Source organism: Rana temporaria, chromosome 1, assembly GCF_905171775.1.
Source record: "Rana temporaria chromosome 1, aRanTem1.1, whole genome shotgun sequence".
NCBI classification, from domain to species: domain Eukaryota; kingdom Metazoa; phylum Chordata; class Amphibia; order Anura; family Ranidae; genus Rana; species Rana temporaria.
Window position 1 is genome coordinate 262,051,408 of NC_053489.1, and position 26,603 is coordinate 262,078,010.

At 40.8% G+C, this 26,603-nt stretch overlaps 1 protein-coding gene across 1 annotated transcript; it reads right to left on the reverse strand.

The window, feature by feature from the left end:
• Positions 1 to 637: 637 nt before the first annotated feature.
• S1PR3 (sphingosine-1-phosphate receptor 3) lies at positions 638 to 25,573 on the reverse strand. Its single transcript, XM_040355124.1, has 2 exons — positions 25,297 to 25,573; positions 638 to 2,332 (listed from the first exon to the last, which is right to left on the reverse strand). The coding sequence occupies exon 2, from the start codon at positions 2,215 to 2,217 to the stop codon at positions 1,045 to 1,047; it is 1,173 nt and encodes a 390-aa protein (XP_040211058.1). The 5' UTR covers positions 2,218 to 2,332; positions 25,297 to 25,573; the 3' UTR covers positions 638 to 1,044.
• Between the last annotated feature and the right edge of the window lie 1,030 nt (positions 25,574 to 26,603).

A 26,603-nucleotide genomic window follows, 5' to 3' on the forward strand; every position in this document is an offset into this window, starting at 1 on the left:
TTTTCAGCACGTCGTTGTGTTTTACGTCACCGCGTTCTGACACGATCGGTTTTTTAACTGATGGTGTGTACGCACGACGGACCATCAGTCAGCCTCATAGGTTAACCTAAGACAACGGTCCTTCAGACCATTGTCCTCTGGCTATCCTATCGTGTGTACGAGGCCTAAGCCTACATTAAGCGTGGAGGCTCTTGAATGGGAACCTGCCGGAAATGTGCGCAGGTGCGGGGATCGTGCCATTCCGCGCGTATGCATGGGAGTGACGTCATCACCACTCCGGCCAGTCACAGCGTCAGAGCGGCGATACCCGGAAGTCACTCCGGGTATCATGGCGGCGACGGAGGACGTGTCCGAGGACCGCTGCGGGGGCTTCAATCTAATGTAAATAATTGATAATGAGCTAGTATGCTAGTCATACTAGCTCATTATGCCTTTGCCTTACAGGTTTTTTTTTTGGGGGGGGGGTATACAACCGCTTTAAATATGTAACACCCAGCTTTTGTAATGTACATGGTTCTCTGTGTTCTGATAAGTACTATAGCAGACCTGCACCGCTCCAAGCCTGCAGTATCAGTATCTGTTATGGAATTAGAAATATTTTTTTTGAGTAGCAACCAAACTAAATACCCCAAAATACTTAATGTAAAAAACATATTTTTATTTGTTGACCTTTCAATAAGACTGCTGCATAATAGTGTTATCTATTTAATTTAGAAAAAGTCTACTGATATAAGATATACACTCACTGAGTATAACTTTAAATTGTATAGACGAGATTCTGGGATTTCTGCATACAAGCATCGGAAATGTAACTGATTGTAACATGCAATCTATTACCTGAGTTACAGCATTGTATAAAAATGTAGAAATCCATGCATTAAATATAGAGCATCATGTTACTATGTCAGTTGTTATAATTTAAGTGCAGGAAAACTAAAACAAACAAAAAAAAAATATATATATATTTACAGTTTCTAATGTCTTTTTTAGTCTCTTTATCCCTAATACAGAGCAGACTGTGGACTACTCATGCGTAGCGGAAAGTCATTTGATGATGGTTCCATTCTGAAATGAAGATTCACTTTTGTCCTCTTTGCTTTGAGAATGGATTTGTATAATTCCTTTGTGTTTTGGGGAATTACTGCCGCTGCTGGATTTGCTCCTGCTTTGGTCAGGTGTTGGCTGAATCGGTAGAGACCTTGAGGTACTGGACTTGGCCAAGCAGCCGCACACCAGGCGGAAAAAAGCCCGTCGCATCTCCTTGCTGGCCAGAGTGTAAATAAGAGGGTTCAAGGCTGAATTGAGGACAGCCAGGGCAATAAACCATTGAACTCGATACAGTATCTGGCACTCCATAACTTTACAGGCTACGTCGATTAAAAGGAGGATGAATAAAGGTGACCAGCAGGCAATAAACACCCCCACGACAATGACAACAGTCCTAAGGAGTGCCATTGATCTCTCTGAATTGCTGTGGTTTGTGACTCTCCTGCTGCTTGACTTCACCAAGATATAGATCCTTGCATAGAGGATGACTATGGCTATGAGGATGGCTATGAAAATGCTAATGCAAAACCCAACATACTTTTTGGAATACAGAGGTAGTATAGTAGAACAGTCATCTAAGTTGTTAATGCAGTTCCAGCCAAGAATTGGTAAGGCCCCTAATGAAAAGGAAATAAGCCAACAGGTCCCGATGAGCAGAAATACACGATATTTCTTATTGGCGTCATAAGGCCTCATTTTTATCATTGTCAAGTGTCTTTCAATAGCAATAGCCAACAAACTGAATGTAGATGCTCCCAGGGCAACAAACATACTGCCCTCCCTGACAAACCATGCTGTCAGTGAAATAGTACATGTATTCGCTCCAGACATAAGGATATTGACTATATAAGCAATTCCCGCAAGTAAATCGCAAAGTGCAAGGTTGCCAATAAAGAAGTACATCCTGTTATGGAATCGGTTATTTTTCCATATAGCAATAAGTACCATCAGATTTTCCAGCACTATAAAGCTGCATATGATAAGAAACAGCATACTGGTTTTATCCATTTGATCGCCATTGCATTTTAAAGATTTTCCTGTGTAGTTGTAGTGAAGCTTGATGGTAATGTCACATCTCTGAGTTGCTTGGATAAGTTTTGTAGCAGTTAATGAACTTGCAGCCATAGTTCCAAAAGTAGAATCCGCTGAACCGATCTTCCAAGCTGTCATCTAAATATAATCCACTAGATGGCACTGCACCAACATCTTCTGAAACCTCATTTTGCTGTGAACGTTTGGCGGAATTGAGTCTTGCATTCTATAGTCCAGGGCAAAGCAGAAGTTCCTACAAAACAAAAGAAATACATATTAAATATAAATCTAACTTGTTTTGTACAAACTTGAGATATGATGCTTTCAAACACCTTACATACATGACCAGCAGTAAAAAAAAAAAAAAAAAAAATCCTTAATTTTTATACTTTTTATTAATATTTAGTACTGAAAATGAAAGTGTGCCTGGCCACTGCAGATTAAAAATGCAAGCGCCCCTTGTGAACTTTGTTTTACAATTGGAATTGATCTGAACGCTAATTTTTGTATGTTAGTATTATACAGTATTTATATAGCAGTTTGAGCAGCGCTTTACAATATGAGCGCAAACAGCACGGTTACAATACAATTCAATACAGGAGGAATCAGATGGCTCTGCTTGTTAGAGCTAAGCATGATAAATACAAATTCCTCCCAGTCCAGGTATCCATGCTCAGTTCATTTGTGGACTGGCAGAGGAACTAAGTAAATTTGGGACATTTTATTGAAGCTGAATTCCAGGTATGCATGTTTTTTAGAAGATTTACAGCATACACCGTTGTAAGCATGCATACCTGTGGGAACACTGTAGAAGTGGGAAACCACTGTAATAACACCTCTACTACAATGATTGCTGCTAGCTTCTGGGTCTCATGCCAAGCGGCTGCCCTGCTGCTTAGTGAACACAGGAAGTTGCTTGCTTGGCATGGGTGCAATTCAGGGAACACTGCATTATTCCAGTGAATGCAACATGTTCTCTGATTGGATGAGATGTCACTACCCCATCTCTCCACCTCATTCAATCAGAGAATACTCTTTATTCATTGTGAAATTGTAAAGTGTACACTGAAAGGCACTTTTTCCAAGTGAGGGATCTCCTGTGTCCACTAAGCAGCAGGGCAACTGCTCGGCACGGGACCTGGAAGACATCATCAAGCACTGTAGTAGCGAATATTTATTAATAAATCGCACGACTTTCTGCCTGAAAACAATACACTCAGATGTGAACGGAGCTTGAGCAATGGGCGTATTTGCTTCACCTGACAGAACGCTCAGATGTGAACAAGGGGCAATTGAAATGAATGGGATTTGTCTTGTTGGGCATTTTTACAGCTGAGGTTCACAGCAGAAAAACACCCAAAAACGCCTAGGTGTGAACAGAGCCTAAAGTCCAATCGTAACATTTTCCCTTGCAGTGGGGCTGCTCCCACACTAGAAGGATTAACTGCTTTTCTTTAATTCTAGGATTCTAATTCTCCAATTCTCCGTTCCACTGGCAGACAGCATTTCCCCATGCTCCAGCAGTGGACTGTCCCTTTGCGTCATCATATCCAATGCAGGGCTATGGGCGGCAGTATCCTGAAACCATTGGAGAATGGGGAAGAAGACTCTATTGCAGCCTTTCTTAAAGGGGTTGTAAAGGTACAATTATTTTTTCCTAAATAGCTTCCTTTACCTTAGTGCAGTCCTCCTTCACTTACCTCATCCTTCCATTTTGCTTTTAAATGTCCTCATTTCTTCTGAGAAATCCTCACTTCCTGTTCTTCTGTCTGTAACTACACACCGTAATGCGAGGCTTTCTCCCTGATGTGGAGTGTCGTGCTCGTCCCCTCCCTTGGACTACAGGAGAGTCAGGATGCCCACTAACACACAGCTCCTTTCTCTATCTGAAACGTAGAGAGAGCTATATAAATCCTATATAATAATAATAATAATAGAGAGCGTCCTGACTCTCCTGTAGTTCAAGGGAGGGGGCGAGCACGACACTCCACACCAGGGAGAAAGCCTTGCATTACGGTGTGTAGTTACAGACAGAAGAACAGGAAGTGAGGATTTCTCAGAAGAAATAAGGACATTTAAAAGCAAAATGGAAGGATGAGGTAAGTGAAGGAGGACTGCACTAAGGTAAAGGAAGCTATTTAGGAAAAAAAAAATTGTACCTTTACAACCCCTTTAACCACTTCAACGCAGACAAACCCTTGAAATAATTTTCTAGTTTCAAGGAACCAATGTTATATTAATTACTATATCTACAACTCATGATACATTAGTGTTAGGAAAAATGCTCCTTGCATTTGCGGTCATTGGGAAGAATTACCCGCTTAGGCCCCTTTCACAACCGCGGACCGTATGTCCGCTTTTTCATCCATCCGTTTGCAGATAAAAAAGGGACATTCATTGGTCCCTATGAGATCGCGGATGTCAGCGGATGAACATCCGCTGACACCTGATCTCGTCCGCCTCCGCAATGATCCGATTCTGCAGACGGGAGAAAACCCTATTTTTCCTTCCGTCTGCAGATCGGATCGGATGAACACAGACACACGGTCAGTGTTCATCCGATCCCCCCATAGGGGAGAGCAGAGAAAAGACAGGGCGGTCCCTGCACAGTGTGCGCGTACCGCCCTGTCATCCGCCGGCTCAGCGGGGATCAACGGAGCGATCCCTGTTGAGCAAGCGGCGGTTTACGGGGCGAATAATTACTGATCCGCCCCGTGTGAAAGGGGCCTTACAGATAATTAAAAAGATCAATAGTGTCTGCGAGAACTTATCTGAGAGGCAGAAACTGCTCTTTGCTCAAGGAACCCCTAGCAACCTCTGGAGGAACCGTAGTTGAGAAACCCTACTCTACAGGGACCAGTCTAGCAGTGCAGAGTAGTAGAGGGTTGGGTAAAGCCCAGTACAGACGGGCCGTTCGGCCGGTTTCTATTGGACGAGCATGCTGAAAAACAGCAGTCAACTGTCTCCCGATCAGCACTCTCAGCCAATGAACACAACATTTAACACAAAATAATAGCTCAGCGGGGGGGGGGGGGGGAGATTGATGTACTAACATCAGATTGTTAGTACAACAGCTCCAACCTGAGCCGTCAGTTTTATTTTCAGTCAACCCAACGAGCTGAACAAAAAAATAACTGATAGCGTGTACAAGGCTTAGTATCCCATGGGCATACAGCTAATTTGATCAGTCTACAGATTAATGTTACAGTTGTTGTATTAGTACAAAATTAGTACAAAATTTACACTCACTGTTAGTATTGAAAGCTCCTCACTTATAGCGTTAAACTTTTAAATACAAGTCATTATTGTTGTTCTAGTGCTACAAATCTGGCATGGTTTTAGTGAGTTCTGTAATGTTGTAATATTACTTTTTTGTGATAGATTCACTTTAATAGAAACCTATACTTAGAGAAATATACAAGCTACCAATGCAGGTTTGCCTGGATATCATATTTAATTTTAGTTACAGTTTGCTTCTTTGATGTAATGTCTGAACGCAACACCATTGCTCTATTCCTTTGCTTTAGTAAAGGAATGGAGGATGTTCATTGTGTTTATTTTGCGAAAGTGAATGTTAGTAAATAAGGTGAAACTGTATTCACATTGATTAACCAAATATGTGTTAAGAAATAAAAAAAATAATTAATCAAGAACCATTATAGTTTCTCTATAGTTTTTCCACTTCAGCCCCCCGGAAGGATTTACCACCTTAATGACCAGGCCATTTTTTGCGATACGGCACTGTATTGCTTTAACTGACAATTGCACGGTCGTGCGATGTTGTACACCAAACAAAACTGATGTCATTTTTTCCCCCACAAATAGCTTTCTTTTGGTGGCATTTGCTCACCTCTGCGTTTTTTTAACGCTATAAACAAAAAAGGAATACATTTTTTTTTTAAATACTTTTTTTTACTTTCTGCTATAATTTTTTTTTTTTTTTAAAATAATTTATTCATCAATTTAGGCCAATTTGTATTCTGCTACATATTTTTGGTAAATAAAATCCCAATAAGCATATATTGATTGGTTTGTGCAAAAGTTACTGCGTCTACAAAATAGGGGATAGATTTATGTCATTTTTATTATTTATTTATTTTTTACTAATAATGGCGGCGATCAGTGAGTTTTAGCAGGACTGCGACATTGCGGCAGACAGATCGGTCACCTAACTGACATTTTTTACACTTGTTTGGGAACCAGTAACATTATTACAGTAAACAGTGCTAAAAATATGCACTGTTATTGTACTAATGACACTGGCAGGGAAGGGGTTAACATCAGGGGCGATCAAAAGGTTAACTGTGTTCTAAATGTATGGGGGACTGTGTGACATGGGAAACACACAGATCCATCTTCCTGCATAGCAGAAAACCAGGATCTGTGTAATCTCACCTGTCAGAACGAAGATTTGTCTTGTTTACACAGGCAGATCCCCATTCTGTCACTGCGGGGGAACAATCGCAGGTGGCCGGCAGACATCGAGCCTGCTGGACCTGCTCATTGGCTCCCCTGCTGGTCTAATGGGAGCGCAAACCAACAAATCGCCGTATACAAGCCCATTCTACACCTACAGCGATTTGCGCAGCTGAGCCAACCTGCCGCAGTATAACTGCAATGTTTGGTAAGCAAGAAGTTGAAGAAACTGAATTCCATTTAGCACATCACAATTGTGGATTTAGCCCCATTCACACCGGTGCATGAAATCACACAGATGTGAAATCGCACTGACCGGCTACTTTGAAGTCGCACTGAAGTACCACGATTTTACAGCTGCATTCAGAGTGAATGGTGGCTTACTGTTGCATCTGGAAAACCTGTGTTTTTTTATTTTCTTTTTTGAAGTGCAACCAGTGCAAGCAGCGGCGGTCTTCCATAGTGGGCACTGGAGCGCCACCCCCTCTCTCCTGCACTCTTTAATTAGCAATAGATAGATTCATGCATTGCATGAATCTATCTATTGTCGCCGCTGCCGCCTATTATTCAGGTGTCCGTCCCCTTGTCGAGCGCCGGCCATCTGAATTACAGTGGCAGGGGTGTTTTGGAAGTGCCTGATTAGAGCCATAGGCTCTAACAGGCTTACTGATTAGAGCCTGTGGGCTCTAAACAGCTTCCAAATTGTTAAACAGCGGGCGCACTGCTGTGCGTTTCCTGTTTAAACAGTGCTGTGTTAGGAAATTGCTTCCCTAACACTGACCCGCCTCTCAGCCAATCAGGTGCACCAGGTCTGGTTACCGGTCACCTGATTGGCTGATTCAACAGGCGATGTGATTGGATGCCTATCAGGTGTCCAATCATAGCAGAGATGACATGAAGAGGACAGGAGAAGACATTGAGGACAGCGTGGAGGATGGTGCTGACCCGAGAAAGTTAAGTGTCGGATGTGGGGGGGGGGAGGGCAAACTGGCTGCATTTGATGGGGCAAACTGGCATCATTTGATGGGGCAAATTGGTGGCATTTGATGGGGCAAACTGGCGGCATTTGATGGGGCAAACTTCCGGCAATTGATGGGGCAAACTGGCTGCATGGGCACCGTGGCTGCGTTTGATGGGCACAGTGGCGGCAATTGATGTGCACCGTAGCTGCGTTTTATGGGCACAGTGGCTGCAATTGATGTTTTTTTTTTCAGTTTGTTTGCGCCCCCCCAAAACATTTTGAGCACCAGCCACCACTGAGTGCAAGTTACACAATAAATTCACCTGAAAATACCTCTATTTTGTCTTGTGGGGGGGGGGGGGTTGATTTTGTAGTTCATGGGTATAGCTCCCAACTGTCCCTGATTTCGAGGGACTGTCCCTCATTTGGAGCAATGTCCCTCTGTCCCTCTTTCCTCCTCATTTGTCCCTCATTCTGGTCTGATCTATATAGATGCATATAAAATGCACTTTTTATCTATCTTATTATCTGGTTTTCAGGCAAGATCAACACTTTAGAGCCCATTCACACAGGGGCAACACGACTTTCAGCGCGACTTTGGGAGGCAACTTGAACATGACTTAAGTATGAATCACACCACGACTTGGGGTGACTTCAGCGCGACTTACAACGCGACTTGAAGTCGCCTCCAGAAGGGGGAACTTCAGGCCAAATTTTAAATTAAAAAACGGCATGGGTTTCCCCTCCAAGAGCATACCAGGCCCTTAGGTCTGGTATGGATTTCAAGGGTAACCCCCATGCCGAAAAAACTGTGTGGGGGTCCCCCCCAAATGCATACCAGACCCTTATCCGAGCACGCGCCTTATCCGCAAGGCGCCCCCCTGCCCCAAAGCACCCACCCCCCCATGTTGAGGGCATGCCGCCTGGTACGGTTCAGTAGGGGGGGGGCGTTTGCTCGTCCCCACCCCCTTTCCTGACTGGCCGGTCTGCGTGCTCGGATAAGGGTCTGGTATGGTTTTCGGGGGGACTCCCACACTGTTTTTTCGGCATAGCGGGTTCCCCTTGAAATCCATACCAGACCTAAGGGCCTGGTATGCTCTTGGAGGAGTTCCCCTGTGGGGGGGAGGTCCTTGCCTTAAAACAGGTTCACACTGGGGCGACTTCCTGTAAAGTTGCCTCACTGTGAACGGGGATCCGACTTGGAGGTGACTTCCATTGAAATCAATGGGTACAAGTCGCCTACAAGTCGGATTGAAGTAGAACAGGAACCTTCTTCAAGTCGGAGCGACTGCAGTAGTGTGCATTAAGACGGCTCCATTCACTTACATTGATTTCCTTATGCAGCGCGACTTGAGGCGACTAGGGGCGTCGGATCCCAAGTCAGACCTGTGTGAATGGGCTCTTATTGTGTATAACAGACTAAAAAAGTAGCAAATAAAAATAAATAAATAACAAAAACAATTCTAAAATGATGCCCATACAGTAAAGTATATACAAATAAATAATATTGCATTCACAATTATTTGCAAAATTCAAAATAAACCGTCTCATCATTTCTCAGTATGATTGTATTGGCAGTACAGAATACATCTAAATGTCCCTGTTAGACATAAAAGCATGTGTTTAACCAAAAGGTACTGCTGCAGAAATATTACTAATATTGGAATTTGCTCCACCACACTTGTGACTAAATTGCAGGTCAAAGACCATCTCTTGTGACAACATCTGAAAATGATCTTTGGCTGCCCTTTTGTGAACTTTCCAACTACTTTTTTGGCAGGGCAGTGTTTATGTTCCACTGGGGCATAGTTATGTGTACGTTGGGGTATTCAAAATCTCTGTTTTGGACTCAAAGCAAAAGACTACAGCAAGTCTAAAGATTTCTATTTTCCATTACAAGAGAGATCATATTAACTTAACAAAGCAATGTGCAAGCAATTCACAAAGTACAAAAGGTTTACAGTGAGAGGGTGTGTGCCGCGCATACTTGTGAATAGCTTGTCAGTGCTTACATTTAGTTACAACTACTCAGAGCTAGTCCACCTTTAATTGATTTCTTACAGACCTAAACAACAAGCTGCTGCACTCAATGTCAGTGTTGAAATGCACATGGCAGGTAAAAGCAAGACTTATAAATTGGAGATTATATTTTGTTCATCATATCGTACAAATGTGTGTGGTACAGAAAGTCCATCATATGACAGTAGTCATACCTGGATAACATGGTACATCACCTTTCTTTCCTTCTACATTGGCCTGGTTGTAATTTTTCTTTTAATTCTCATTTGTTAGATAAATAGATAGATAGATAGATAGATAGATAGATAGATAGATAGATAGATAGATAGATAGATAGATAGATAGATAGATAGATAGATAGATAGATCTACTTTATTGTCATTGTATACAGAGGCAAGTCTGAATAAAGTGGAACTTTACTCTCCCAATCAACATTGACAATTTTTAATCCTCATGCTGCTACAACTAGTAAATAGATAGGAAAGTATATGATATTTACCTGTTTTACATTTTTTTTTTTTACGTTTTTTCAGTTACTTCTTGGTTTCCTGCCTATGCAAATGATGTCATACATCTCAGGAGGGTTTTCGTCTCCTGCATACACGTGTTTCGTCAGATTAGACGACTTGTCAGATTTTGTAACGGAAGTGATGTTCTGTCACAGCCATCTTGCTACACCTCGCAGGCGCCCACAGTGAGGATACAGTGAGAAGGCGACAAACTTATATAGTGAAATACAGAATTTATAAATCCGTCTGACTGTTTAAATGTTGAATTTTGAAAGCAGCAGCAAGCCTGCTGATCTCACAGGTTTGTTAATATGACAGAACACCCCTGCTTTGAAAAAGCAACATCAAAACAGTCTGAGGGATTTCAAAATACTGAATTTCACTATATAAGCTGAGTTTACTGTTTAAAATAAGAGTGAAATGCAAATTTCTGATAGGTGTAACAAGATGTCGGCTTGCCACCTTCTCACTGTATCCTTACTATGTGGGGTGTAGCAAGAAGGCAGCGACGGAGCGTGTCGCTAAACAAAATCTGACAGGCTGCCTAATCTGAGGAAACGCATGCTTGAGATAGGAGCAGATGGATTCCAGGAAGTAAATGCTACCTAAATCATCTTCCCTTACTCAAGATGACCAAGACCAGAAATGCTAGGAATATTTTTAAAAGTTATTTCTCAGCAAAATAAAGCACAGGGACATGGAGGGATATGTAAGTTTGCTTTGAATATCAAAAATGAATTAAATAGTTTTTTTTGGTTTGTGATGCTCAGATGCAGTGTAGGTCCACTTGAAAGGCAGTGCTAAATTAGCAGGCCATTAAAAAAGCATTACCATACAATACAAACCTTAAATGAACAGTAACACAATGGGGCTGATATATTAAAACTGGACAGTGTAAAATGTGGTGCAGCTCTGCATAGAAACCAATCAGCTTCAGTTTTGTTTCCGCCAAAGCTTAATTGAAAAAGCTGAAGTTAGAAGCTACTATGCACAGCTGCGTCAGATTTTACACTCTCTGGTTTTGGTAAATCAACCCCAGTATTTGCTGCGCCTATCAGAATCTTAAATCATATGTGACATAAAACTAATAAGTGACTAAAACATACCAGTATATCTCAACAAAGTAAATATCACACAATAGCGACCTCAGTGCTCAATAAATGCAAAACAGGTCAATAAATAATTGTGATTCAATGGTATGTGATAATATATTGTTATCCAAAAGCAGCTCTCCCCTATGCAGTCAGCCAGAACACAGCAGAATGTATTGCCGCGTACAGACGGTCGTTTTATGCAATGTAAAAAAACTACGTTTTCTGTGAAGTAAAAAACGACGTTTTTGAAACTTCAATTTTCAAAAACAACGTTGCCTACACACCATAGTTTTTTCACAATGCTCTAGCAAAGCGAGGTTACGTGTACCACATTTTTTCCATTGAAGCTCGCTTCATAACTAGCTTCTGGGCATGCGCGGGTTCAAAAACGTTGTTTGAAACGTCGTTTTTTGCTACACACGGTCAATTTCTGTGAAGTAAAAAACGACGTTTTGAAAAACGACACATAAAATTGAAGCATGCTTCAATTTTTTTTTGTCGTTTTTTACAAGACATAAAGCGACGTTTTCCCCCACACACGGTCAATGAAATTGACGTTTTTAAAAACGTCGTTTTTTTACATCGCATAAAACGACCGTCTGTACGCGGCATAACAGCTAGGAAGAACCTCCACTCATCCTGCTTACGATGGGACCATATGCACACAAACTGCATTGTAAACCTCATTGTAGCATTCATCATAGGTTTCCTAGGGGATAGGAGAGTAACATCACTTATTTGTGGCACGTCCATTTGTGATGGCATCAGCCACTGGGTGTTCACCAAGATGTTGTTCCCACTGTTGGTTCTGTTATGATTTCAGGGAATCTCGATTGTGGACTAAATGGGGTGCTATACTTTTGAGTGTTTTTTCCAAGATGGAGACTAATCTCTCTCAAATTGTGAGCACTCTTCAGGAATTTGGTTGGATTTTAAATCCAAAGAAATCATTCATTATTCCTTCCTTCAACCTGGAGTACCAGGGTCTATTTCTGGACACCAGTCTTATTGTGGTGTTTCCTCTGCCAGAGAAACTCCAATTTAATTTCCATCTTCCCATCTTCTGTGCTCTTGCAGATGGACGTCACTTTGCAGGTATGTAAGTTCTGGTTCTAATGCTGGCCTCCTTTTAAAGTGGTCCATTGTGTGCAAAATCACACCTGGATCCTTTAACATGAAATTCTCTACAAATGGGACAAATTGTTTCTTTCATGGACAGTTGTGATGACATATTCCAGCCCTTATGGTCCAGGAGGAGTTCTGGTCACCTATTGACCTAAGCTAGCTGGATGCTGTAGGAATCGCCACTGCCAATCAATTTGTTGAAACTTCAAGTGATCCATCTGCCTTTTCAGCACTGCACCATAAATGTGTGTTACATAAATGTGTGGCTGTTGAATTGGAATCAGGCTACCTCAGCTGTCAGTTATTGGATTAGGAAGAGTGGATCGTTCACCTGGAGGACTTTCACCTTCTTTGACTCGGTTCCCTTTTCTTGCCCTATCTTTATTGCAGGATCACTCTTTCAGAAGGTGGCCTTCTTAGTGGCCATCTCCTTGGTTTTAGAGTTGGTGACATTGTCTTGTAATTCCCCCTTTCTGATGTTGCACAGGAACAAGGTTGTTATCTGAGCTAGAACCTATTTTCTTCTGAAAGCCGCGTTGTCCTTTCCTTTACACAAGGATATTGATTTGCCTTCACTTTGTCTCACGACTGTGCATCTCAAAGAGAGAGCTTTATATTGTCTGGATGGGGTTCATGTAATCTGGGTGTATTTAAATGCTTGGTGCTCTCTTCGTCAGCATGGACAGCCCCATAAGGGTCAGGCCACCACTTTGGCGACAATCGCCGGACAGCTTTCCAGCGGACATGTTTCTTCGCATGCTAAGAAACATTTGTCCGCTGGAAATCTGTCTGCTAGCCTGTACACACGATCGGATCTGTCCGCTGACACTGGTCCGCGGACCAGTTTCAGCGGACATGTCCGGTCGTGTGTACGAGGCCTAAGGTGTCTCAGGTTTGTAAACTGGCCACTTGGTCTTTGGTTCATACAGTGCCAGTACATTTTATTAAGTGGTCATTCTTGCTTCCTCAGGTACCAGTTTTGGGTGCAAGGCCAAGGGTGCTCAACCTGTAGCCTTCCAGCTGTTGCTGAGCTACATTTCCCATCATGCCTCTTCCTTTGGGAGTCATGCTTGTAACTATCAGCTTTGTGATGCCTCATGGGACCGCAACAGCTGTAGGGTCACAGGTTGAGCACCCAAGGTGTAAGGTCTTTCAGTGTGATATCTCTTGCTTTCTGATCCCGTTTTGTTGTTCTTATCTTTTGTGGATATTGCCTTGTCAAGTGGTCAACATTTACAGATCGTCATTGTGTCCTTCAGTGAACGGAAGAGAAAATAGAATATTTGTACTCATCGTAAAATCATTTTCTCTGCAACTACTGAAGAACATAGCAGCTGCCCCTCTAGTTTTGTTTGCGGTTTTCAGTAGGAGTTTGTGTCCTTTAACTGCTTGCTACTAACTGAGGCAATGTTAGCACTGGTCAACCCTAGGCTGTTTTTTAGTGTTTGTACCTAGTGTTCTATTCCTGAAGGTGGCTCTATAATCCATTGCTTAATTAATGCATACAAAATAATTTACAGTATCCTGTTTTTAATAAATAATGACATTTTCTCATGTCTTAGATATGTGTGAGGGCTCTGTATCTCATATCTAGGCCATTTATGTATTAATAGGTCTCTTTGACTTCTCACTTTTCAGCTATATATAAAGTTACACACAAAGGGTAAAATATGTACTAGTAAAGGAAAAATTCCCCTCCTAATTTATACCTGCTTTCTTCCTCAAAGGAAATGACTATTTACCCACAATAGCATAATAATTTCTGTAGAATTCTAGTCTCTGAAATTAACAGCATGAGAGATTGCTAACTACAGACCAGAGGACACATGGATTACCAAATTATTACTGCAGAACATGTGGTAAACATTTTAATACTTGAAAGGTATAAAGCTGAATTCCAGGCAAAACAGTCACAGAATACATATTTATGAACAATTCTACCAAGGCAAAGGATTTGTATGTATGTATATCCACTCCTGAAATGTACACAGCTCTGTCAGGCAGCACAACTTTTCTCCACTACACTTATGCAATACAACTTGTTCATCTCCCTGCCCACAGCCTTCGACTGCACTGTAAAGAAGTAGCAAAATACAATTCCTCTATTCTTTCCACTTATCAACATTGCATGCAGCAATGCCTGACTGCCCCCTACTGCTGTCCTCTCTCTGTAAGTGGACAACAAAAAATTGACACCATGTTAAATTCTCATGCCCTGCACACACGATCGATTCGTCTGATGAAAACGAACCAATGTATTTTTTCATATATCCGATAAAGCATGCGTGGATTTTTAACCGATGGATTTCCCCACAGATGATCGTTTTTTTCTATCGTTTTTTTAACCATACGAAAATTTTAAAACAGGTTCTATTTTTTTTCACCGATGGGAAAAAAACTGATGGGGCCCACACACGAGCGGTTCGTCCGATGAAAACGGTCCATCGGTCCGTTTTCATCAGACGAACCGATCGTGTGTACAGGGCATCACAGTTTTGCTAGTTACATTTAAAATAGATTGAATGCATACCTGCCTTCAGCTTTAAATGAGTTGCCCAGTCTTTGCATTGGTTATCCGAGAAAAAATCTTTACTGACTTAAAAGAAACAATGCTAAGAAAATATGAGGAATCCCATTGCTGACTTTCATCTGGGAATACTGGCTCACTGGCTATTTCTGCCTTTAATGCATTCTGAGTCATTGACCTGGAATAAGCATGAAGAAAGTGAGTTTGACAACTCAGCTATCCATCTCAATATTTTTTCAGATCTGTCTTAGGAGTGTCTGAAACCTTTGGCTCAGCATTAGAGCCACACCACTAGCATTTTCTGAAAACCAGGTCAGCAATGGCAGACTCTGTATTCTATCAATACAGCACTGACTATATGGTATAATGACAACACAATAGTATATCATACCATGACTTCCATCTTTCATTTCTTAAGACAGATATAACAGGACTTTTTAGTGGATAATCCAACTCTCTTGCATTTACTCAGGGCTTTTCCAATGTTATAGACCATGAGAGGCCTCATAACAGAGCTCTTCTAGGGTCCTCTACAATAGCCAGTGGTTGCAGTATTGCCCCTACACTGCTGGGTACATTGGAAATGTTGAGCTGTATTTAACCAGTGTGGTGGATTGCGAGCACCATACCATACATGTCTCCCCCCCCCCCCCCCACACACACTTCTCTATACTAACCAAAACTTACAAAGCCATCCACAACTCTGCCCCAAGCTACATCACCAATCTTGTCTCCAAACATCACCCACACTGTTCTCTCCGTTCTTCCCAAGACCTCCTACTGTCAAGCCCACTCGTCTCCTCCTCCCATGCTCGTCTCACGATTTCTCCAGAGCCTCTCCCATCCTCTGGAACTCGCTACCTCAACCTGTCCGGCTATCCCCTACTCTTGTTACCTTTAGGCGATCCCTGAAAGCTCATTCTTTTCAGGGAAACCTAACACGTCTCCAACTAATCTTTTACCACTTCCATCAGCTCATTCCCCACAGTTACAACCTTTTGTACCACATGCCCCACCATATTAGATTGTAAGCTCTTCTGAGCAGGACCCTCTTAATCCTCTTGTATTTTATTGTATTATAACTGTATTGTCTCCCTTTTATATTGTAAAGCGCTGCGTAAACTGTTGGCGCTATATAAATCCTGTATAATCCTGTATAATAAAAATAATAATAATAATAATAATAATAATATAGATAGGGAGTGATACTGATGTTCCTACTGACAGAAAAAAAGGGGTGCAAATCCATACAGTTACAGGAGATATTGCTACAAAATATCATCCTATTGGTAGAAAACCATAGCACATTTATATGTTTTCTTCTAATTTTCTTAAAGTGGTGGTAAACCCACTGTTAAACCAGAAAAGCAAAAGCCATAATGAGCTAGTATGCACCGCATACTAGCTCAATATGAAATACTTACCTCGGAACGAGGTGAGAGGAACTTACCTGGTCCACGCCGAGATGTCATCTTTCCTCGGCGTGTCTTCCGGGTATCGCCGCTCCAGCGCTGTGATTGGCTGGAGCGGCGATGTCGTCACTCCCCGGCAAGGTCCGGCAGCTGCTGGGTCTTTAGCCGAGGATCTCCACTGCGCATGCGCTGCTGCAGTCAGCGACACATTGCGGGGGGAATATCTCCTAAACCTGACAGGTTTAGGAGATATTCTTTATACCTACAGGTAAGCCTTATTATAGGCTTACCTGTAGGTTAAAGTGGTAGTACAGAGTATACTACCACTTTAAAGTGAATCTAAAGGCATTTTTTTTGCAATTTGCATAGATTGGCAAGGGGCTAAGGTTTTGATTACAGCCTGCATCCAAACGGGCGACTGAGCCATGGTTTTACTGCTACTCGGCCGCCTACCTGAACTGTCCCAATATAACCAGATGGTATGCATATGGTATATCTTTTACATAGTGATAACATAATGTAGTGAATGTACCTACAACACTGATCTACTGATGTTATTTTATTTTGGGCAGTATGGAGGCCACAGCCATAAAGCTTCACTTTGCAGCAGCATGTTTAACTTGGTTTGCAGAGTTTGACAGGCGGTTCTGCTTGTCAAATGCACCCCTTGATTTTAGTGGGGCCACACTGCAACCGCATGCAATGCATGCGATTGTGCCGCGTGGTAATGTGGCATTATAGGGTTAAAGCAGGCAGTGAAGAAGGCCAATTATAATGCCTCCTCCCTGCCTCTTAAATGCCCTCTGAAAAGCAATCTGAATGCGTATAGCTCCTAAAAGAGCACTCCACTCCACTGCGAGTGTGAAAAAGTCCTTATATATTGATCTAATGGCTGTCAAAATGTCTGTGCCAAGTAAAATATTAGTGAATTACATTTCATGTACATAAAGGCAGGGGTCTGCAAACTTTCAAACAAAGGGCCAATTTACTGTAGCCAGTGGGCGTAGAAAATGTCCCAGGCTCTGCATTAGTAAGAGTAAACAATGCCTCAGGTGTGGTGTTCAGTTGCATAGTGCCTGTGATCAGTAGGAGGAATAGTTCCCCATCATTACCATCAGTGGGAAACATTGTGCCCCCTATATTGGGAGGAATAGTGCTCCATAATTGGTATGTTGGGGGAATTATGCCCCACTGATAGTGTCAGTGTTAGCTATAGTGCCTCAAAATCAGAGAAAGAAATAGTGCCCCAAGGGATGGATAAAGGCTAGAAAGGGCTGCATCCAGTTGAAGAGTTGAAGTACTGTTTGAAGATCACTAGCCTAGGTTATTGGTATCACCTTGTGATTAAACTGTATTTTAAAATCTAGATCTCTTCTCTGCATATGGTATATCTTTTATCTAGTGATAACATAATGTAGTGAATTTACCTACAACACTGATCTACTGATGTCACGTTTTTTTTATTTGAAAGTGCTTATAGGATGAGACTAATATGAAAATATCTGTTGCGGTTTCTTTTATTGCATGTGTGCAAATTACATTTTTTAACCTTGTAACCTTTTTGGTACAATGGGAATGCTAAACTCAATAACATACGTACATACTACTGTAACAACATAATATAAAAAATAATCATAATTGGCTTGCTTGATTCAAGAAGATCTTTAAGCCAATTTATATAGGTGAATGAAATGCGACATACAAAATAACTCATGTGCTTTAAATAAAGTATTTCCATCCTTGCACTGGTACATACAGTTCCCGAGTCACTGTAGTGCTACAAAAGACAAAAAAACTACCAAAAATATATATATATATATATAAATGTGGCAGACTCAATGAACCAGTCTCTTTTCTGCCATCACTTTTTAATGTTTCTAATTGTTTGAAAGCTCAAATTACCACTGTGGTACTTTGTTAACGATGATGACATAAATATCCAACTAGTACTAATAGTACTAATACTGAATCATAAACCCATGTATCTATGTTTTACAGTAAACCAATCCAAGAGTTTATAACTAGTGCCCCCTCGCATGTCAAGTCAAGGCCTACTGGCTATCTAAGGACACGTTTAACCACTTACCCCCCGGACCATATTGCTGCCCAAAGACCAGAGTACTTTTTGCGATTCGGGACTGCGTCGCTTTAACAGACAATTGCGCGGTCGTGCGACGTGGCTCCCAAACAAAATTGGCGTCCTTTTTTTCCCACAAATAGAGCTTTCTTTTGGTGGTATTTGATCACCTCTGCGGTTTTTATTTTTTGCGCTATAAACAAAAATAGAACGACAATTTTGAAAAAAATGAATATTTTTTACTTTTTGCTGTAATAAATATCCCCCAAAAATATATAAAAAAACATTTTTTTTCCTCAGTTTAGGCCGATACGTATTCTTCTACATATTTTTCGTAAAAAAAAATCGCAATAAGCGTTTATTGATTGGTTTGCGCAAAAGTTATAGCGTTTACAAAATAGGGGGTATTTTTATGGCATTTTTATTAATATTTTTTTTACTAGTAATGGCGGCGATCAGCGATTTTTTTTTTGGTATTGCGACATTATGGCGGACACTTCGGACATTTTTGACACATTTTTGGGACCATTGGCATTTTTATAGCGATCAGTGCTATAAAAATGCATTAGATTACTATAAAAATGCCACTGGCAGTGAAGGGGTTAACACTAGGGGGCGGGGAAGGGGTTAAGTATGCCTGGGTGTGTTCTTACTGTGGGGGGGGGGGTGGCCTCACTAGGGGAAACACTGATCCTCGGTTCATACAGTGTATGAACCGAAGAAAAGCATTTCCCCTGCTGACAGGAACGAGAGCTGTGTGTTTACACACACAGCTCCCGTTCCCCGCTCTGTACCGAGCGATCGCGTGTGCCCGGCGGCGATCGCGCCCGCCGGGCACACGCACGGGAGTCGGGGGCGAGCGGGGGGCGCGTGCGCGCGCCTCCGGCGGCGCGCGTGCGCCCCTAGTGGCGGCTAAAGGGTAGGACGTCATAATACGTGATCTCGCCTAGGAGAGCCACCTTGTGGACGTATTATGACGGTGCGGCGACGGCAAGTAGTTAAGTAATGGTCTGACTAAACTATTATCTCTTTCTGTAAGATATTAATGTCTTACATGTAATAATGAATACAGCTGGATAGTTTTTTGAGACAAAAACCAAATGCACGTTCTCTTTTCACTTTCAATGTGTAGACAATTCTGACTGTTTTAATGGGCCCTGGAGATAATATGTTTATTGATAGAGAACCCTAACATGACCTACAGATTCCTATAGCTCTGAGATTTTTCTCAGACAACCTATCCTATTTCATCCTGAATTCCCTTGGTGAATTCACATTAACTACTTCCTTTGGAGAAAATTCCAGTCTTAACAACCCTTACTGAAACTCCTCTAATCCCTCGAGTAATTCAAGAACTGATCTTTGGATTCATGTTTTGCTTAAGAAAGGGCAAGAAAAAACTTGCCACCATTAGCGATTTTTATTAAATATTTAGACACGTCAAGCATTAGAATAGTATTTTTCTTTTACACTTAAATCAAGTCTGTACTTCGTCCATAATATGTAAAGTGAGAGGTTCCCTCTGTAGAAAGCAACATAGGCAAGCTGTTTCTACTTTCGCTATCTCAGCCATCAGACTGCTTGAGAACGTTTACTTTCAAAACTTGAAACTTAGTAGTATCCAGATTCCCCCCACCCTGAAGTGACAGCTCTTAGATCTGACTGCTCGGGTACCAAGCACTTCATTGTGGAAGGCAAGGGTAGCTTATCATATTCTATGCTCAGACGTACTGGCCATTTCTCCAGGTTGTGGTGGTGTCTTGGTGGAGTATAGGTAAAATAAATGCCCTCTATGCAGCAAACTCCTTATTTTACCTACTATGAGCAAATGACAGATTTACTTTTATTTAGAATAAATGAATTTAATGAATGCATGTTCTGAATGTCCCCGGGGCTTATTCACAGAGTTAATCTTGGTATCATTTTGATTTAAACGTAAAAATCATCTTTACCCTCATTGCCTGGTGTTACTGATCACTGACTTATCATGTACCCTAGTACTGCTGTATGTCGGAGATCTCTTTCATCCATCTAATGCCGCGTACACACGGTCGGAATTTCCGACAAAAAATGTTCGATGTGAGCTTGTTGTCGGAAAATCCGACCGTGTGTATGGTCCATCGGACATTTGCTGTCAGAATTTTCGACAACAAATGTTTGAGAGCTGGTTCTCAATTTTTCCGACAACAAAAGATCTTGATGAAAATTACGATCGTCTGTAGCCGATTCCGACGCACAAAAATCCTACGCATGCTTGGAATCAATTTGACGCATGCTCGGAATCATTAAACTTCCATTTTCTTGGCTCGTCGTAGTGTTGTACGTGACCATGTTCTTGACGTTTGGAATTTATGACAACATTCGTGTGACCGTGTGTATGCAAGACAAGTTTGAGCGAACAATCCGTCGGAAAAAAATCCACGATTTTGATGTCGGAATGTCCGCATAAGAGTATTCTTGTTCTGTCAATTGTCATATCGAATAGTGACTGCTGCCGACTTTACAGAACATTTCTCCTTTCCCTTTTTAACATTGCAAAGATCTAAATGTGGCACTGGCAATTAATCTTTAGACACAGCAGGTTTGTACTCTGAGATGATCACTACATGCACATTGCAAGTACTGGTACAATCTTTTCAGTAGCCTTATGTTAAAAAAATAAAATAATCCCTCTCTTGCCCTTTTTAGTGACGGGTTGTATTTTCATAGCTACATAGTTAGTCAGGTTGAAAAAAAGACACAAGTCCATCTAGTTCAACCAATAAAAGGGAAAAAAAATAAAGAAATAAATCATACAATCCCATATACACAATCCCACAGTTGATCCAGAGGAAGGCAAAAATCCCCAGCAAAGGTTGATTCAAATTCCTTCCTGATCCCACCAGAGGCAATTGGATATTCCCTGGATCAACTTTACCTATAAATGTTAGTATCTTGTTATGTTATGTACATTTAGGAAAGAATCCAGGCCTTTTTTAAAGCAATCTACTGAGCTGGCCAGAACCAGCTCTTGAGGGAGTATACTGTATTCACCAATTTCACAGATCTTACAGTGAAGAAATCTTTCTGTATTTGGAAATTAATTCTCCTTTCCTCCATAATTAAAGAGTGTCCCTTTGTCCTCTGTGATGACCAAGTTCACTATATGGCCCCCTCATATATTTGTACATGTTGATCATATGCCCCCTTATTCTCCTCTTCTCAAGAGTGAATAAATTCAGTTGTTCCTCTAATCTTTCCTCATAGCTAAGCTCCTCCATGTCTCTTATCAGTTTGGTTGCCCGTCTCTGCACTTTCTCCAGTTCCCTGATATTCTTTTTGAGAACTGGAGCCCAAAACTGAACTGCACATTCCAGATGAGGTCTTACTAATGATTTGTACAGGGGCCAAATGATATCTCTCTCTGGAGTCCATACCTCTCTTAATACAAGAAACGACTGCTCTATGTATGCTTTGAGCTGTCAGACACATCCCAGGTGAGTACAGGAACTGACATTCCCATGCATTGGGACATATTCCCTTGCTTATCAGTAGTATCAGCAACAGCACTTACCTAGTCTGTCTAGCTTATATCTTTCTTCAGCCATAGAGTGGAATCATGAGCATAACATTGATGTAGCTAGTTCTTAGTGGTAAGTTGAATCTTCAAGAAGCAGCTTACTACTTGTTTGAAGGAGCCCTAAAAGGTTTTACTGTAACATATTAATGTCAAAGCTGACAGACTGACTTCTAGAAGAAATATTTGTTTGTTGCTTAGGGCTAATCAGTAATGTATTACTACATATTAATTGCCCATTAATTGGTAATGACACCCCCGGTGCATCTTAGATTGTAAGATCCTTGAGGGTAGGCACTGATGTGAATGTACAATGTATATGTAAAGCGCTGCGTAAATTGACGGCGCTATATAAGTACAGTAACTAATAATAATAATAATAATCTGCTAATGTGTGCATTTTTGCCTGCATTCAACTACTTAGTGCTGCGGCACCAGGCGGTTCGGTGTAGAGCATTTTCCGAATTTCTCACGCATAAGGGAGCCCATTGCAATAAACTGGCTGCCCTACATGCAACGTGCAGGCCCGCGCTGAAAACGCACTGAAATGCGCTCAGACTTACCTGCAGGTGTAAACCTAGCCTAAACATAACCCAAACTGAAGCTTAAACCCCAAACAATCCTACCCTAATCTCAGTAAAAATTTTAACTTAACCTTAACCTAAATCCTAAGGCTCGGTTCACACTAGCCGACTCCAAAGTCATGTGATTTTCAGTGCAACTTTGGAGTCCGACTTTTATATAACTTTTGCAACTTTGATTCGACTTTGACACTCTCTGGCACTGACGCCGCATCAAAGTAGTGCAGGAACCCTTTTTAAAGTTGCAACGACTTCAGTAGTGTTATTTGGAATGGCTCGCATAGAGATACATTTCACATGTCCTGCGACTTTGGGTCTCACAAGTCGGATCGTAAGTCGCAGGAGTCTAAAAGTTCCACAACAAAAATAATACAATCCTGCCGATAATACCATCTAATCTTCATCTGATCTAATGTTTAGTTAACACAAACTCAGACTTAAAAAAATTGTTTTCACCTTGAATTCCACACATTACACTTATTGGGCAGAGCCATATCACCTAAGGTAGGATATCTTACGTATTACTCTCTGACCTGGCAGTCAGTGAAAACCCATCTGTCTAGTTAGTACTGCGTCAACACCATAACTGATATCAGGTATCTGACAAGTCTGTTCTCATAAAAATGTCATTCTACAGGTTTATAAAAGATCCTTTTTCATGTTCTTCTCATTTTTCTGTAATGTAACCAGAAAATGTCCAGGTAGGGAACATGCACATTATATAGATCATTGCTGACTAATGACAGCTGCTCATAGATACTGTATATTTTTGGAAAGTACAGTTTACGTGTTATGAAGAATTGATAGGTAGCACCTAGGCTAGAAGGTGGTAATGCTAATCACAAGGTCCCTGCTAGGCAGAGTCAGTACAAAGCTCTTATTACCAACATTTTAAATGCATTAACACAGTGCATTGTGGACACTAATATTTGCAGATAATCTTTTCTTTTATCCCACAGGTATCAAATAAGCCATTGATGTAATTGCTGTCAATGCTATATTTCCAATACTGGCATAGGTGTGCGCAGCCTATTGCATTAGGGTGTGCACCCAAAGCTAAAACTCACATGTGTGTGTATGTGTGTGTATATATATATATATATATATATATATATATATATATATGGATTCACACACTCTTATGGCAGAGCTGGTACAGTGAAAGAGAAATACGGTAGCACTTCATTAATGACAAAACTGGTCAGAGGGACATATTTCCCATCTACCCGCCAGCACACAGAGCGATAATGCTAATACACTTGAGGTAATTAGGGTGTGCCCAGGCACACCTGGCACACTCCCTGCGCACATGTCTATGAATACCGGCAAACAAATTAATGGGTAGTGGTTCAAATTATCAAGATTTTTCAATTTTATTTGTGTTCAGTGTTTCTGAAGAATAAAATGAACAACTCACCCAATGCGGGGTACATATTTTCAGGCATACTAAATCCAAGTACAGTAAAACTTTGGATTGCGAGCATAATTCGTTCCGGAAACAAGCTTGTAATCCAAAGCACTTGTATATCAAAGCAAATCTCCCCATAAGAAATAATGGAAACTCAAATAATTAGTTCCATAACCATTTATTCATAGGTCATTCAGTTTATAGTCCCTATAAAAAGATTATAGCAATGTGACCAGATTAGAAGCCTCCACAAGGGGATTTGAAGCAAAATCCAGCAGGAGCTACAGAGTATTAAAGAGAAGAGAGGCGCCTCTAAGTGTAGCAATATGTTGCTAAATGTTGTACCTTCATTAGATGTAACCATGTTGCTACACTTAGAGGCGCCCCTTTTCTCTTTTATACCAAGTTGTGACATGACGCTACTTGTATATCAAGACATTACTTGTATATCAGGTCAAAATTTATAAAAGAAATGTTGCTTGTCTTGCAAAACACTTTTTAAACCAACTTACTCTCAAACCAAGGTATTACTGTACCTGGGTCACAGAGTCAATGCCAACAATACCATTACAGTCCTAAGATAACTCTGCCAGTGTACTTACTGGGAGAATTGTGGACAATTAACATATATCTCTTATAAGTGATATATAAATGCAGCAAATAAAGATGTTTATCGCTTAAAAGTCTTGCCTAGACACAAATAAAAATGTGTGTAATAAGAGAGGAACAAGTCTCACAATAAGTTTAAGTTATGAATCTAGTTCGGTTCATGAAATAGACAATTCTTTAAAAGTAAAATAAGCTGAGGAAAGCAATTAAAATGCCAATGATAGAATCATTGGGTGCTACAAATTTAAAATTCCAGCTAAATACTATATTTTACATATGTTTTTTTTTTCAAGAAACTTCTGCCTATGTTATTATAATCCAAGGAACGTCTTTTACTTTGTATATTCTGTTCACTTCCCATATAGTTATCCCTGGCACACACAATAAAACAGTTATATCGTTTTGGTGTGTGACCCATTTACATTGGTAATCCATAGTGATGACAGAGTAGTAGATCCCTCTGCAGTATCTTACTACTAGTTATCTTAACACATATGGGATGAGCAACATTTACCATAAAACACAAGACAAATGACTGGGTTTAGGGTTCTGGCTGCATAAGGACATTCTACACTGAGGTTGTAGTCAGTAATTAACATTGGCATCTATACAAACAATACACTTAACTATTTCTTCACTAACTATTCCAGGCATGAGATTTCAGAGAAAATATAACAGATGCCACTGTACAATAATCCGGATCTTCAAATGTGACAAATATATAGTAGAAACATTTGAATAAATAGTTACATAGTCTGAAAAAACACACAAGTTCATCTAGTTCAGGCAATAATAGTGTAAAAGTGTGTTTCAGAACTTTGACTTATGATGAGGTTCATCCCTAACCTAAATCGCTAGTCAAAACAGCATTTTAATTTATATAGAGATAGAGAATTTTCGATTTGCAGCAAACAGTCACTTACCCAAAGTTGCAGTTCTTCACAATGATAGGACTTGAAGAGGTATCAAATAAGTGATGCCAGTGTCATGAAAGCATCTCCGCAATGTAGTGATGGGTAGAAGGCTGTGCTCCTCTGTAATGGTAATATAGAATGGATGAGGTCCTGAGGTTGCTTATAGTATTATTTCTCATAGATTTTGTGAATTTCACTGCTTGGTTAACAAGAGATTTCCAGTGTGATGTGTTGTACAGCTGCTCAGTAAGATGTGAATGAGAGCAGCACAGCCCTATTCTCTATGAATTGCATTGCAGACCCGCCTCCTCTATAATGCTCCCAGCCAAGCAGAAATGCACATCAGCCCAGTCACATTGTAATGGTAATTCTGCACTGCCATAGGGCATGCCTTTTTAAAACCTAGCACTCATGTAAAATACCCTTTAAAGCTCTTCTATTTACAAATGAACTAGACAATATGTCACCATTTTAAGTACACAAAGCTAAACTTTTAATGTAGTTGTTCTACCCCACATTACTGTACAGCATCAGGCAACAAATAGGTGTGATGAAAAAAATATGCTGCAGATATAAGAACGATCAGCAACAAAACAGTATTTTAGTAGTATTTTTATCATAATTATGAAGGGAAATTTTACAAGGTCATAAAGAATTGTTCTCTTTTAACCACTTGCTTACTGGGCACATATACCCCCCTCCTGCCCAGGTGAAATTTCAGCTTCCGGCACTGGGTCGCTTTAACTGACAATTGCGCGGTCGTGCGACGTGGCTCCCAAACAAAATTGACGTCCTTTTTTCCCCACAAGTAGAGCTTTCTTTTGGTGGTATTTGATCACCTCTGCGGTTTTTATTTTTTGCGCTATAAACAAAAAAGAACGTAAATTTAGAAAAAAAAATACAATATTGTTTACTTGTTGCTATAATAAATAGCTAATTTTTTTTTAAAAACATTTTTTTTCCAGTCTAGGCCGATACGTATTCTTCTACATATTTTTGGTAAAAAAAAAAAAAAATCGCAATAAGTGACTGGTTTGCGCAAACGTTATAGCGCCTACAAAATAAGGGACAGAATTTTTTTTTTTTTACTAGTAATGGCGGCGATCTGCGATTTTTATTGGGACTGCAACATTATGGCGGACACATCGGACACTTTTGAAACATTTTTGGCACCAGTCACATTTATACTGCGATCAGCGCTATAAATATGCACAAATTACTGTATAAATGAGACTGGCATTGAAGGGGTTAACACTAGGGGGTGAGGAAGGGGTTAAATGTGTACCCTGCATAGTGTTCTAACTGTGGGGGAGGGG

Excerpts from the sequence above, each read along its gene's own strand:
- S1PR3 (XM_040355124.1), bottom strand. The coding sequence starts at position 2,217 with ATGACAGCTTGGAAGATCGGTTCAGCGGATTCTACTTTTGGAACTATG.